Below are 16,414 nucleotides of genomic sequence, written 5' to 3'. Positions count from 1 at the left end.
TTATAGAAATTTCATTAGCGCACTGACAGCTACTGAATTTGGGCTTGCGCAAAAAATGAATTGGAATAATTTATTGTAAACTGACACCGGAACCACGGAGCGCTTGTCCTGAAAGTCCAGTTCGATCACCCGCAACTACCGTTAACCACCTCCGACGACCACTGCCGACGACCTCCGGTTATACCTCGAATACTGATGAATATTTCAAGTATTAGAACTCATCAAAAATGTTGCGTAAGGATCAATATACTTTTTTCATTGCCACATTGTGCCAAGAAGTTCATGAGAAAATTATAAAAAATTATTTGAATATTATTAACGCATTGATAGCCACTGAATTTGAGCTTGCGCGAAAAATGAATTGAAATAATTTATCGTAAATATGACAAGTTTGAAAAATTGTCAATCAATATCATAACAATGTTAAACTCACCGAGCACAAATCCTCGTCCTCCTCGTCCACCTCCGACCACCTCCAGCCACCGCCCAGGTCCAACCACCTTTAGCGACCACCGATAACCACCTCGGATTATACCTGGAATAGTAATAAATATTATCAGTATAAGAACACATCAAAAATATTGTGCAAGAATTAATATAATTAATTTATGTAATAATAATACGATAAATTTTATTACCGCATTCATAGCTACCGAATTTGTGCTTGCGCGAAAAATGAATTGAAATAAGATTTTGTAAACAGGACAAGTTTAAAAAATTTTAAATAAAATATAATGACAATTGTCATGAAATATTATAACAATGTCAAACTCACCGAGCACAAATCCTCGTCCTCCTCGTTTACCTTGTTCTCCTCGACTTTCTTGTCCTCCTCCTCGTCCACCTCGATCACCCGCAACCAGCCCTAACCACCTTCGACCAAGTTCAACCACCGCCAACCACCTCCGACGACCTCTAACGATCTTGGGTTATACCTTGAATACTAATCAATATTTCCAGTATTAGAACACATCAAAAATATTGTGTAAGGATTATTACAATTTTAGTATCGACCCATTCAACCAAGAAGATTATGAGAAAATTATAAAAGATTATAGAAATTTCATTAGCGCACTGACAGCTACTGAATTTGGGCTTGCGCAAAAAATGAATTGGAATAATTTATTGTAAACTGACACCGGAACCACGGAGCGCTTGTCCTGAAAGTCAAGTTTCACCAGGTAGTGGACTTTGAACGCAGAAACTACGGGGCGTTTGTCCGGGGAGTCGAGTTTCACCAGGTAGCGGACCCGGAGGGCAGGGACCACGGAGCGCTTGACCTGGAAGTCAAGTTTTACCAGGTAGCCTACGTAGACCGCAGAAACCACGGAGCGCCTGTTCTGGAAGTCAAGCTTCACCTAGTAGTGGACCTTCAGCGCAGAAACTACAGAGCTCCTGTCCTGTAAGTCGAGTTTCACTAGGTAGCGGACTTGGAGTGCAGGAACCACGGAGCTCTTGTCCTGAAAGTCGAGTTACACCAAGAAGCGGACCCGGAGGGCAGGATCCAGGAAGTAGAGAACCCGATACTCGAAATCTGCGGATCGCGATTCTCCTACGTCCGCTCTACTGCGCGGTTGTTTCCAGACTGAGGAATTCGGCTAGTTGATTTCAGATTGATGACGTCACTTTCTGGACATCCGAACATCCAAACTTCAGTTCCGAAATTTGACGCCATGAATGATGATGTATGATGTGATGTATGATGTATGATGTATGATGTAAGATGATATGATATGATGTATAATGATTTTAGTTTTCACATTTCATACAAGAAATACGCACTCCAGCTTTCCTGCCGATTCCAGACTCTAGCGGCCAGGCCCTTGGATAGTCAGCCGTTGACTCAAGATATATTCTTCAGTTAACGGGTCAGATAATAACGCTGCCGTTCTGCGACAGTTGTATAATAAAAAATTTTGCTCGTACCTTTCTAATGTGTGTTCAAATACACTTAAAGTTTTAAGAAGCTTCGTTCTTCCTCTCACTATCACCTTTTTACGTCTTTCAATCACTACACTGCGTTAAATACTGTTTCATACATGGAGCATCCATTTCATAACGATCAAAATTAGCGCATCCATGATGTATTACAGTTACTCTGAATTTTCTTCTAACGGAACACTTTCTGAAAAACAATTCAGCTAGTCTACCCAACGTATATACTTTACTTGCGACTAGCTAAAACAGCGTTTGGATTCAATGCCTACGAAAATTCAAGATCGAGACAGGAAATGAAAAGTTGTTGGAAGAATTATGAATAATAATGATATGGAATATATCGAGCACGTGCCGAATAGAATCCCGTATCGAAATGAATAATTCTTCTTTTTTTATATTATAGCCTTATTATTGTAGATCATCTAGTTTGTCTCCTGGAAAAATATAAAATCTATCGTATGCATCATGTATTAATCGTCAATTGATAATATATATTAATATCGTACATGGACCGCATAGATTTATATACTTTTTGGTTTCTGCATCATTATTATATCTGATCTATTATCATTTATGATCTATGTATACATACTTCTCTCGGGTACCTATACTTCAATTATATCACCGTTTTGTTATGAATTTTTAGTGTTTATTTCTTGTACCGCTAGAAAGTCAGTAAGTTCACACAGGCTAAGTACTGGCTTGCGCATACCATTGCGAGGACTGTGTTACTCGGAAGGAGAATGCAGCCAGTATTATGTCGAAATTGGCAACTCTCTGATGTTCTGCAATAAGTTCTCAACTCTATCGTTGGAACATCTTAGGGGGCGCAAGCGCACGACAAATTTCGCTTGTCACACCAAAGCCCATTAGGGCAACCGTCTTTATACTCTTCAGTCAACGGTTTTTCAGTCAACGTATGTAAGTTGCCTAATAATTCGAAATTCGCGGGATCGTTTTCCTGAAATTGGCGAAGCCAATCATACGGTGCACACGCATGGCACACGCGTGTCCCACACTGTTCCTAGGCCCACTGTAACAAGACCGCGATCGGAACGCACCCTGAAAGACTATCAGTGAAGTGTCTGTACAATATACTACGTATACGAATTTCTATCTATATTATATGATATACATTCATTTATATATTATATCTTATAAGTATACATATACCGATATGTATATATGTATGTATTCGGTGTATGCATAGTTGTAATACTTGCCGACTGTTATTTCGCAGAATTCCTAAAAATCATTATAACAATTATAAATAAATTATTATAACAATAAATATAAGTAAGCCCGTTAAACAAGTAAACTTCACGTAATCAGATGATATGACGACCTGAACTTTTTGGTTAGGTTAAATATACGTGATATGCGTGATACAAACTATTGGTTAGGATTCTCTAAAGACTGAAAGTCGCCACCGAAAAATCGCGGTATGAAATTAACACGCTTATGTACAATCAGATCCTTATTCACTGGGATATAGAGACAAATGAAACATGCACCTTGCCACGACACAGCAGTTTTTAAAACAATCTAACTTTTGTAGCTAGTTGAGCTGTGCATATTGTTAAACACAAATCTACATCTAGGTTAGAGCTTAGCTCTAATCCTAGGCAAACCTAGTGTGATGGCCCTTCAATATGTGATGAATAGAATTAAGGCACTATTCCTCATTATCTTTGGAGTCTTCAGGCGAGCAATGTGCTGTTTTCGAAAACGTAGGAGATCTTCCTGTGAATCCATACCACTTTCAGCCGTTGGGGTCATACCCAACAACGTCAATAATCACATGGTATAAATCAGACTCAAAGCAAAGACATTCATCTATTCTTTTGCTTCTATTTTATAAACAGTGATTTGTTTTCATTTTGTTTGCTGCGTAGCCGCTGCTTTATGCTCTTCTTTTAAAACACAGAAGTAAACTTGTAATACAGTTGGATACTTGTAAGACGTAGTGGAAAAATAAATCGCCATGATGTATAAATAACGATTTGAAATGTTGTCTACAGGAATTGGAACAGTGGACGCAATGGGGAGATAATCCCATTGTTGTTGTACCAGACAAACCAGAAAACATCATTCAGGCAAAAATTGAACAGTATAGACAACAAGTGTCCAAGCCACCAGAATCCCCCAATGATGAAGCACAACCAGATTTCTTTGAGGTATTAATTGAAAACAAATCATCAAACTCAATGACAAATAGTTCTTACCAAATTTTACATTATATTAGTACTGCTGTGACCATATGCATTGAAACTTTTTTAGGACATGACACCAAAAATAACAAGACAAACAAAAATTCTTATTAAGAATAAGCCAAAGGAAGAAAAAAACTGGAATACTTCCAGATTTGCAGTCATAGCTGATCCTGTACCCACTGTAAGTATCTTAGTTACAATTGTCACAGTAATTTAATACTGGCTGATAAAAGCTGTAGAATAGAGCACAACTTTGGATCTTTGAGGATTTTCCACAATCTAAGAGGGTAGGTAGTTTTGACTTTCACAAGCCGTATAACTTGTAGGTATTCAATAAATATTTCTCAGGCTATACACAAACATTGAGACAGTTGGTTTTCATTGAAAGTTTAAGTTACAGGAGTGATTATAGCTACATTAGTAATTACGAAACCCGTAAAGCGATTACAGTAAATGCAATTTGATAAGATCTCTAAATTTCAATTGGGATTCCTTTCCAGTTCACACATTAGACTTATTTCTGTTAGATGAGATTTTGGAACACGAGAAAACGAAATTAGGAAATCGTCTAAAGTATTAATATTCCGATTATCCATTCTTCTAACTCTGTTTTAAAAATTAGGTTTCCTATTACAAACACTTATCAACCACCAATCAAAAATCTAATGCCATTAGAGACATGCTTTTGAGATATTGCCAATGTGTAGTATTTAACAAAAATAGAAGGAGGTAAGGTCTTTTGAGCGTGGTGTCGATTAAAGAGGTTTTACAAGAATCTATCACATTCTCTCTTAAAACTTTAAATCGATTCCAAATTTCTCGTAATATGACTGTGCTATTGTTGGAAAGTGGGCTCCAGTCAGCTAGCACTGAATGAACGTTGTACCGATTTTTTATCTATTTATTTAGCCATAAGACAGGCTTTGAAGTTATGTTTTGCTACTTACTTCATTAATAATTCTTATGACAGTTTATCGGTCCTCGCTGACCAAAGCGCAGTTCCTAACATTGAAATGATCATGTCACAAAAAATTTCAAATCGAATCAATGTTCGTGAAAAGAATAAGATTGATTCTTGTAAAAGCCAATGAATTGGTCATGTAACACCACACTCAAACTACCTTAAGAAAGTAAGAGTGATGAATTGATATGTCTTTGTCATTCTTTATAACTCTACGATGTTTTTTTCTGTAACAATAACCTGAAATGAGATTCTTTTATCGATAGAAAATTGTGACAATGACAAGTAGTACTTATGTGCAACATAGATTGTTGTTTAGAAACCCATAAGTTTATATAAAATTTGAATACACACGGAACAATATTTTTAAACATAGCAAAAATAGTTCATAAAATATCGATACTTTAATTTCTGAAGTTTTTACCTTAGTTCGCATCTTTTAGTCAATCAAAGAAGTACCCGAGTAATCATTAGCCTTAGCTTATAGCCTGATTAATTGTTTCAATTGATAAAAACTTACAACAATCCCCAGAATGAACTTGGAGAATGGGAGGATAATACTGCTGGTTGGGAAAAAGAGACAGTAAAAGAATTAGGAGACCCGACTGAAGCATTAAGAGAACAGAAACGGAAAGAGAGACAACAAAGAATGCTTGAACAGCAACAGAGAAGGATGGATCGAACTGCAAGACCGCAGCCATTGGGGGCAAAAATAGCTTCTTGATCGACAATCTATGCATTACATCATTAAATAAGAAATGTGGCAAGTCTTACAGATTCACAGAATTTAAGTGAATGTAGGAAACATAAAAATAGCTAAAAAAAAACATAAAAAGTAGAATTTACCGAAAAATCGTATTTTTCTGAAACATGCAAATACAATATCGCTTAAACCGTTTCGAGGTACTGAAAAAGTGAGATTTATTGAGAACACATTCCACACAACTCACGTTGATATGAAGATTATTGATAGACAATGTTATGACGATTTTATTATTCGTTCGTTTTTGACCGAGAAGCTACTATTCTATTATTTATAGACTTTGTATGCAAGATAATGAGCCTGAGCTATAACTTGAGTGATTATCCAATTTGTTGTAATTTGTCACAGATATAACATACCATAGCTTCAACGTCATTCCTTGTAGCCAGGATTCCTTATGGGAAACTACGCTAATGAGGATTCACCAGCAGATAGGCAGCTGTAGTTACATCTAAAATATTTAGTGCACGGTCCCTTATATAAGTCCAGCAACTCCGCTCAATTTTTTCTGGTGGGAAGGATTCACAAACTGTCCACCGATTGAATAGTTTTCCTTATAACTTTGTCTGTTGCTGTGATCACGGAATGTCATCAGGAAACAGCATCCTTTAACAATAGTACTTCTAATGTTAGATGCAGGAACTACTCAATCCGTGGACATTAAGCGACGTGATCCCTACCACCAAAGTTACCGCATCTGCATACAAGAGCGCGATGCTAACCAATGTCAAAATGCAACTTGCACTGGCAAAATTGATGGATGTTTGATTTTTTCCCAACTAATTGTAAATTGACTGCAAGTATGACATATTAAAGGTAGATTAGTGGCACATATTAATAACCCCCCACCTACACACACACACACACACACACACACACAGAAAAAAAATAAAAAAAAAAAAAAAACACCAAAGGTGCAGAATCCTTGTACCAAGTACAGTAAAGTTGTAAATTGCCAATAATACTTTCTTGGTGTACAGAAAATATTGTGACCAAACTGGATTGTCACGTACATCATCAAATGTAGGCATGTACATTGAGTATATATCACACTCCTGTTCATACAAATCGAAATAAATTTATAATATGAAGAAGTATAGATGAAATGAAAAGTTTGTAGTGACTGGTACTTTGCGGGCCTTTTTATTAAATGAATTAAAGATTTATTTACAGAGCTATAACAGCAGCCAAAGAATCCATTACAGGTTTCTATTCTAATCCAGGATTTGATCAATCCATTATACAATACCTAGATATACGTTACGGAATCGTATAAAACCGTGTGAATGCCAAAAAATAAGTATTACACATCCAAAACTGTTTTATTATCATGAGTCCTAGATTCGCCTCTGTAAAATCCGGTTTATAAAGGAAACCGTGTTATACGTAGAATAGCAACAATGCGCATGCTGCACACACGCGCTTTTCAATTCATACTTTTTACTCTTATTCAAAAACCAGTGCATACAAACATGTCAGTTTGAACTACAGTTATTAAATTTATAATCAATATGGATAATTTGGCATTCAAAAGTCGATTTGTTTGCTGTGCCATTGTATTATTTTACGTGATCACACGTGATGATATGTAAAATATTAGCTCTTCAACTCGATGTATTAATCTTGGATAAAAAAAAAAAAATCCCTAGTTTTTATATGTAAAGGTCGAAAAAGTCTTGAGAATTTTTGTGGATACATAATTTTTATTAAAAGATTTCCTTCGTAATTTGTCTGCTATTGATACCGACCTTTTTTCGATGATTTTTCTGAGTTCCTGGAGGTGGAATTAGTCAGAAAAGGGTCATACAAATCGAATCTGAGACCAAAAGTTTTGTTCGTGTTAGGTTAAGGAAAGAGGTTATACGGGTTATATGTATAACAAGAAAAGGTTCGTCTCTAAATCCCTTTATCGTCACGATATATTTAGTACCGAAGTCCTCTATAGACAGGCCGCTCTCGCTCCAGCGTGATCGTTCATACGGTCAGAAAACCCCCCCTTCCATCGCCAAGTGCGGAGTGGGGAGGAGTGCGCACGCAACTGATAATGCTCAATGTCCCCAGAATCCTTGATTTCAGTATAAATTAAATCTATACTTATTTATTTGTTATTTATTACTTATATATTATTTAGCGCTACGGTAAGTAACCCACAATGTGGTATTCTTGGATCAAGGTTCCGCAGGATCGAATAAATATTTTCATTTCATGCGTCATCACGACTCCGAATTTTATTCCGAATCTCTGAGAGAAGAACCCTCCTCTGATGGTAGTAATTTTAATTCTCTGTTTCTCTCCCTCCATCTCTCTCGTCCCCATGCTCGCGACGCCAAAATCGGCCCCAGGTTAACACACGGTTTACTTGTTCACGAGTGAATGATCCAACAAATCTCGGAAGCAACTTCCGCGAAGGATCTAACGCACACTCAGAGCTGTTACAAAGGACGCTCTGAGCCGTATAGCTTATCGGTTTAGGGGACCCATGTCTCCCCGTACCTTTCGAGATTTCTGGCGACGAGAGAGAGATGTTCATATTCTTTGCAGTTAAATATTATTTTATTATTCCTGGGCAATCTTTTACAATTTCTCATTCACAATGAAAAACCACATCGTCCGAAGCTTATCGCATTTATGAATGATCGTCCTATCTGAATAAAACAATTTTAAATTTCTTATCAAAGGACATTCCATTCGGAAAGGCAAACAAATTCTGAACAAGACCTTCTGCGCGCAACAGATTTCCTGCGATTCCGCGATCGGTATTATTGATTATTTGTTTCGTGAAAATCAGGTCGTGACGATCAATTAGTTCACGGTTCTACATTTCGAAATATTTCCACCAAAGGAAAACATCAATAGCGAGAACTCAAGTATAAATGCCTTACGCAACATTTTCATCATTTAGTTGTCATTTTTATTTTAATATGACAACAAATGAAATCGGATATTCGAGACAAAGTAATGACAATAACTAAAACGGAAACGCTAATAATCAAGTAATAGTGATTGGAACATATTAATTTGAATGGAAACAGTTATAATAATTAAATAATAACAACTAAACAGCAACAAGTTTATGGTCAAAAAATAAGCAAAGAAAGGCTTTGTATGTTTAGCGAAAATTTTCGAGATTTTGAAAAATGCTAGAATAAATTCTTTGTTGCACTATTCCGACGCAATTTTACAAGAAATCGACTGGGTGCAGTTCGAATACGCTGCGAGCAACAAATCAAAAGTTACAGCCAGAAAACCAGAACCTGTGTTTTTAACATTTTTTAGCTGTGTGTTCGCTGCGCTTTCTTACTCGTTATCAGTGTTTTACCAATTGATACGAAATGAATGAGATACTTCACGCCTTCACTGCCCACTGCACTGAGCAGGAACTACGGAGCACTCGTCCTGGAGGTCGAAATTCACCAGGTAGAGGACTTGGAGGTCGTAATTCGTCAGGTAAATCACCTGGGGCGCAGGAACTACGGTGCGCTTATCCTGGAGGTCGAAATTTACCAGATAGAGGACCTGGAAGTCGCAATTCATCAGGTAAATCACCTGGAGCGCAGAAACTATGAGGAACTACGGAGTTCTGGCCCTGAAGGTCAAATATCACCAGGTAGCGTACCTAGAGCGCAGAAACTACGGAGCGCTTGTCCTGGAAGTCGAGTTTCACCAAGTAGGGGACCTGGCGCACAGAAACCACGGAGCGCTTGTCCTGGAAGTCGAGTTTCACCACGTAGCGGATCTGGAACGCCGGATCCAGGAGGTAGAGAACCTGGTACTTGAAATCAGCTCAGTGCGATTCTCATACGTCTTCTCTACTGCGCGGTTGTTCCCGGACTGAGGAATTTGGCTAGCTGATTTTCGTCGTCGACGATTACTATAGATCGATGACGTCAGGTGAGAAAAAATTTTGGGTGACGTCACTCTCTGAACATCCGAACATCCGAACATCCAAAATTTGGTTTCGAACCTTAGTACTATGTATGATGTATGATGTATGATGATTATCAAAAAAAAACAAACAAATTTTATTGAATAACATTACTTGTATTCATTTAACCCGGATTGATTTGTGTAAATAATTGGATATTTTTTGGGCAGATCGTTCGAAAATAACTAATTTGCATTCTACTTGATCATACAATCGTTTGCATATTTTGCATTGAATAACCGTCGTTAATTCTAATCTTTGGTGTATTTTTCCAGCAACGATTGTAAAATAATATAATTCATGAATATAACACAATATCACACCCCTGCATAGGTGGTAATCCGCGTGACCGTTGATAAAACTACCAATTTGACCTCAAAATGAGTGTCACACCTACTACCGACAAGTTAGGGTCATTTTCAGACCTGTAAACAAGACGGTGGTGGTGCGAATACAGCATCAGTCAAGGCGACCATGAAGTAACCATAACCTACTAAAGGGAGCCACCTGGGTAAATATTTTGTGCAGTTCCAAGGGGACGAAGTGAACTAATCGTAAGTTTTGGTTGACAATTTATGCTTGTTTTCGAGTATGCGAGCTATAGAACTTTCAATACAGTACGTAATATTGGGGTTAGATAAATTATGGTCTTGATCATCAAACTTAATTGTAGTTGAATGAAAAAAATTTTCTTCCCACCCTTCTTATTAAATTCTTTACAATATAATCAATTTTATTCAATTGGATGTAATATATACTAGAAATGTATGTTTATAGGTAATAAATAAATGTGTGGTATAGAAAGAAAAAATTTGTTTTGTCCTGATTTCGTTTGGTAGCTCACAGTAAGATTTACGAATATTATGATTGCTTGGTGGCTTAAAAGTTAGGCGACCACTGTCCCAGTGTAAAATATAGCACTTAAGTTGTGCGCATGCGCCAACCTTGTTTGACCTCACTGTTCGGAAACAGAGCAGTATACCCACATTCCACAGGCTTTGGAAATATCCAACTTGCGGAGCAGGTATTGGAAAAAGTATATCTGAATCTATTACATTGCGTCACTTAAGTTACAGAAATTGATTCATTCGTCTATCATATAAATCCACACACGCAACTACACTCGCAGTGAGTGTACACGATAAATTACAAATGACTAGGATATAGATGCGTTCGTACCTGCGTAAGTATATCTTGGCCTGAGATTTAACTGCCGATAGCGTGTACCGATAATGAATAGCTAAGTCGATTGCATGTTGAAATACCATGGTTTTCACTCGTGATTCTCACGTTTGACCTGATCGACGTACAATATTGCAGGCGAAAGGGTTAAATTCGGAGATAAACTCGAAGAAACCTCGATGTTAGCAATTAGTATTCTATCATGCAACACATTTTGACGCAGGTGAATATACGTATTTGTGAAATTTTTTTTAAAACCGGGATTAAAGTATAAGGTGTCGATAAAAATATGTTGTATAAAATTTTTTTACAATCCTGTTGTTAATACTCCACTTAAACTTGATTGGTTGGTTGCAGCTTGGCTGTATTCACATTCACTTCTGCATGTATACAAGGTACGGGTTAGCATTAACAGGTACTTCCGCTGGTACCGGCGCTGATTCTTCCGGTTTCTGGCAAGCCATTGCTCCACATCGGTTCCTGCAGCATTTTCGAGCTCCTGGACAGTCGGCATCGGAGGAACAAGTGGGAGTGCAGACCCATCTTCCAGTTGGAGTCGATGGGCAAAATCCGGGTTTTTCTGTCACACGTAAATTTAAGTCACATTAACGCGGATGTCGATGGATGTGTAAAAAATATATCGTTCATATCATAATTTTTGTGGTCCTGAGAACACTTGTCGATGTATAAGCATTTAGAACTACATTAAATTTTGAAGTTATGTGAATGTAATCAGCATTATTCAAAGTTTCTCTTAGTGTAATTGCTCATGTAGTACATCTGTATGAGATAATTCTCACGAAGCAATTCATTTTATTTTGAACTCTCATAAATTTTTCTGTCAATAGACCAAATTTTAGTACTATTTGAGATTACATTCTGTCACTTTTTTATTGAGAAATTGCTTATTCTTATTGCAATAAAAAATTGCTTATTATTGCTTATGATAAAATAGAAAACGAGCTCTACGTGCACAGCTATCCCCAACGAGCTATAGCGACTGATGGTTCCAAAGCTAGTAATAAAAATAATACATTCAAGATATAATTCTTGAAAATATCTTAGAAAACTTTACTAAGATCAATTCGCTATCGCAAAGAGTCGAAATGTGCGTATATACAGAGCGACTCAGGACCGTATATAATAGTGATAGTGATCCAATGATATATTAGTGATATAGTGATATAGTGACATACTGATATACTAATATAATGATACACTGTTAGAAATTCGGTGTTAAATTTAATACTGAAAATATTCTATAGAAGTTCACGCTATTTTGGTGTTGATTTTAACACCACGTAGTGTCAAGAATCGAACGATTTACACCGATGATGTTTAATTTTACACTACTCGGTGTGTAATGAAATTTCACCATGAATTTTCTGACAATGTATAGTGATAGTGATAGTGACAGTGATGAAACAATGTACGACGATTATTATTGAACTTAATGATTGACGACATGACGACGTTGAACTTTGACCTGCACAGCAATGTTTTCAACCTACCAGCTGGACGGGCTCGCATCGTCACGGGCCTGGAGCAAACTGTGCCGCCGCAGGTGGTCGCGCAACATTTTCCTATCCCTTGGCAATGCGCGTCTACGTAGCAGCCTCTGCTACATATTTGTACCGGAAGTGCGGGCGGACACGAGCCTGGCTTCTCAGAATAATAATTATAGTTTTCTTGTGCAGTTGTGGTTGAGATCGTTATCGAAACAATCGCAGTGGCGAGGATGGTGGCCACTAAGTACTTCTTACCAGTAGCCATTTTTAGAACCGATAAGAGCCTCTGTGTTATTTGCCTCCCTGTAAAGTGAAAAGAAAAATTTATTATTCCTCTGATGGTCCGAATAAGATGTTGTTTACTAAGTTCATTTAGATCCTTAACGATGCAGAGCGGTAAAAAAGATTTTTTTCTGATTTGGCTTATGAAGAATTTTATAAACTACAACGTTGATGATGATAGCCAATCATCTTGAAGTCTAACTAATGATGTATTTGTAACGCTTCGTTAGAGTTATTATTTTACGATTTGAGGCTTAGTGAATGGAATATTATTGTAATTATTGTTGCGGAATGTGATAAGAATAAATTTCTTGTACATGCAATTGTAATTACTGACTGAAAGATTCGGGTCCAGAATAGCATACGTATGAACAGCATTATAATGATTGGACACATATGATCAGACTTTGAATTCACGTAACATGTCTACAAGGGTGAACTTGTTGAAAGATGTATGGATGACTATTTTCTATAATTTGCATACAAAATTCTTAAATTTTGAAAAAACCGAAAGAATCGGAAAATTGAAGATTGCAATTTTTTCTTTTTATTAGAAAACGTAAAGGTTCTATGAAAAGATATGATAATTTTTATCATTGTGTGATTGTCGAAGTGGCATGAGTTAATTTCTAGACGAAATTATCGAATACACGAATCGGGTATTTTATATAACAAGCAAAACTTGTCACCTGGAAGTCAAGACAAGTTTGAAAGTATGACGAGTAATCTTATTTGCATGATTTTCTTGTTTACAGGTATTATCGTATACGTACTTCCAAGTTTTCCACTAATATCTCGCAAACTGCAAGTCATTCTGCCTCTTGCTACGTTATAATTTGAATACCTTGCACTAATAAATATCATTTAAATTTCAATTATAATATTCACTAACATTCATATCAAACTTGGGAAATTTTCATTTTTTCCAATCAGCTTTAGTGAAATAGTAGGTACGAGTGACAAATACGACTTTTCATCAGTAACTTTTGCAAATCCTGTGTCAACCTTCCAAATTAATAATAATGATGATGGAGCTTTACGGTAAAATGTATAAAGCTGCAAACTTGACGCGCAAAATTACATCACAGTTTAATTTAAAATATATTGCATACAACTGAAATTTTCCAGATATCTTATGCATAGATTTATGCCGGTGAATCACTATTTTGAATACATTATGCTTGCAAGGACGGGACGAAACTTGCTCTCTGCTGCTTAGCAAATAATGGTCGTAAGATGTTAATCAACAAAAAAAAAATTAACAGCAGGTATTGTGTGAAAATACAGGAAATTGTTAACGTCATTTCTGTAATTTTTATTGCAAAAATATCTCTTTTATTTGTTTGAATATTGCGTTTGCATATTGTTCACTGCGTTCTGTTTCGCTTAATAAATCGTCTGACAAGTTATCCAAAATGTCCCCACGAAAATCCATCGAATGTAAAAGATATTTTTTTAATACAAATATGTACCAGGAAATTCGTTAACAATTCCCTGTATTTTTAATAAATGCCTTCCGTTCTTTTTGTTAATTAATATAAATATATATTAAATCGAATATTTCAAATACCAAATCGAATTGTGATATAATTTTGCGCGTAAGATTTCCTACTCACATATGTGGGGCATTCCGTGCGAACTCGACTAGGTTCGGATCCTGTTATTTTTATTATTTTTGAAATTTTTAGTAGACGTTAGTCGGACCTCAAAAACATCTGATTTAATTTCTTCTTGCCATTTATCTGAAAATTCCCAACGAGCAATGACTGACGAAACTCGTGAAAAAACACACAATTATGAAATCTGAATGAATAGCAGAAATACTCCATCTTATACCGATTATTTTGGCATAACACGCATGATGGCAATCGATATCCTGCCAAGTGTTCAGAAACCTAGAACATTTTTCTCTTCATTAGATCAGAGCAAGGAAAAGTGTGATTTATTTCACGCTTTGGTGAATTTATTATTTTTCTGATAATTTAAGACAGTTAGAAAAGTCGATAAGCTGTTCTTGAAAACTCGAAAGAAAATGTATCTTCGCCGACCAAAAAATATTGCAGCCTTAATTTGAATGCTTAACCATAGTAGGTCACACCTCAGTTTAATCGCTTAACGGTCACAAGGGGGTGAAATTCACCCCAAACGTGATATTTTGCTTCAAAAATGAGTTCTAAAAATCTAAATAAAATGTCTGGGTATCGTTTAAGGAACGCAGAAAAAGCTCTCTCAGTTTTTCCAACCACAATTGATTGCTTAAATATTGTAAAACATCGGCAAAGTTGAAAAAAAGTGCCAAAAATGTATGAAAAAGGTTCTTATTTCGCATGAAGAATGGCGCCACGACGCCCATTTACACGACCAAGGAACTCTACGAGGAGTTTGAAAAATGTTTGGGGTGAAATTCACCCCTAGTGACCTATTAGGGTTAATACAAAAAGAAGATATTTCCACGCGATGGTCGAATAAAAAAATTATTAGGTGTCTGTACAGCTGGAAGGTAATCGTCTGCCATCATGAGCTTTGTCCCGAAATGATCGTAATAAAATGCAGCGATTTTGGTATTTTTTCAGATTTTGAAATTTTGGCGTGTTCCACGACTTTTGACAGTTGATGCGCGTAGGGTATATTTCAGAAAACTGTTAAAAAAATTAACTGGGGCGTTTTTATGGGTCGACTACACCTACAAAAATTTTTATGGAAACCAAAATATAAGGTTACGGTTATGGTCGAGTTGTCATGGAATGCCCCGTATATATGTTGCTGGTTCGATTTTTCTCTTAATCGAATGAATTGTGTCATGATATAAAAAATGGATTTAAAAATAAAAGTAAAACAAAAATCATTTTCCATGATTTATTTCCGATCTTGATAAATGTAAATTATTGCTCAATATTTATTTACGCGAAATTGCCCCTAATTTCAATAATTTGAACCGTAAAAATTAAACGTTTAAAATCTTGACACTGTACAACTTATTTGATTAACGAAACAGGTATGAAATTAAAAAAATAAATTTGTAGACAGCCTTAATTTTTCACAAAGATAACAGGCATATATTATCTTTAGAAATTAGGAGTTTAATTTGGTTTAAAAATAATTTTCAAATAAATGGAAGAGTAAAGACGTATAACATAGATTAGGGAAAATTTTTGTTCTTTTATTTTACATTTAAATAAATAAATTTTCATTCTATATATCGAACAATAAACTTCTTACGTCGATAATTAAGTTTTGAAATTTTTGGTCATACCTATCAACCAAAAACTTCAAGACTCATTTATCAACGCAAAAAAGACAAAAGCAAATTTTGTAAGTAAGAAATGAAATCGGTTATTGTTCAATGCATAGAATCAAAATTTATTTATTTAAATGTAAGAACGAAAAAAAAAAAAAAAAATTTCTGTTGACCTGTGATTAATTATTAGTTTTGAATAAAACTGATTTAAATATGAAACTGAAATTTGTTTAATTGTTATTTGCAACAAATGTTTGAGAAGATAGGTGATTTTTTTTTTAAACACGAAATATCGTTCGTCACGTGCAAGAAATGAAAATCTGACATCTAGAACCGAGACAAAAAATTCGTGCTGACCTGTGTAACAGATGCGTTCGAAAATAGTTGCCTGCCCAATGATATGA

At 35.9% G+C, this 16,414-nt stretch overlaps 1 protein-coding gene across 1 annotated transcript; it reads left to right on the top strand.

Annotated features, from left to right (window-relative positions):
- Positions 1–3,067: 3,067 nt before the first annotated feature.
- Positions 3,068–6,788, top strand: LOC124224985 (receptor-binding cancer antigen expressed on SiSo cells). The gene is made up of 5 exons (XM_046637335.2): positions 3,068–3,380; positions 3,497–3,742; positions 3,960–4,115; positions 4,219–4,332; positions 5,645–6,788. Exons 2-5 carry the CDS (start codon positions 3,578–3,580, stop codon positions 5,834–5,836), a joined length of 627 nt encoding a protein of 208 aa, XP_046493291.1. The 5' UTR covers positions 3,068–3,380; positions 3,497–3,577; the 3' UTR covers positions 5,837–6,788.
- Positions 6,789–16,414: the final 9,626 nt, after the last annotated feature.

This window comes from Neodiprion pinetum, chromosome 1, assembly GCF_021155775.2.
Source record: "Neodiprion pinetum isolate iyNeoPine1 chromosome 1, iyNeoPine1.2, whole genome shotgun sequence".
Taxonomy (NCBI): Eukaryota; Metazoa; Arthropoda; class Insecta; order Hymenoptera; family Diprionidae; genus Neodiprion; species Neodiprion pinetum.
This window is presented reverse-complemented; position numbering and strand designations above follow the sequence as displayed.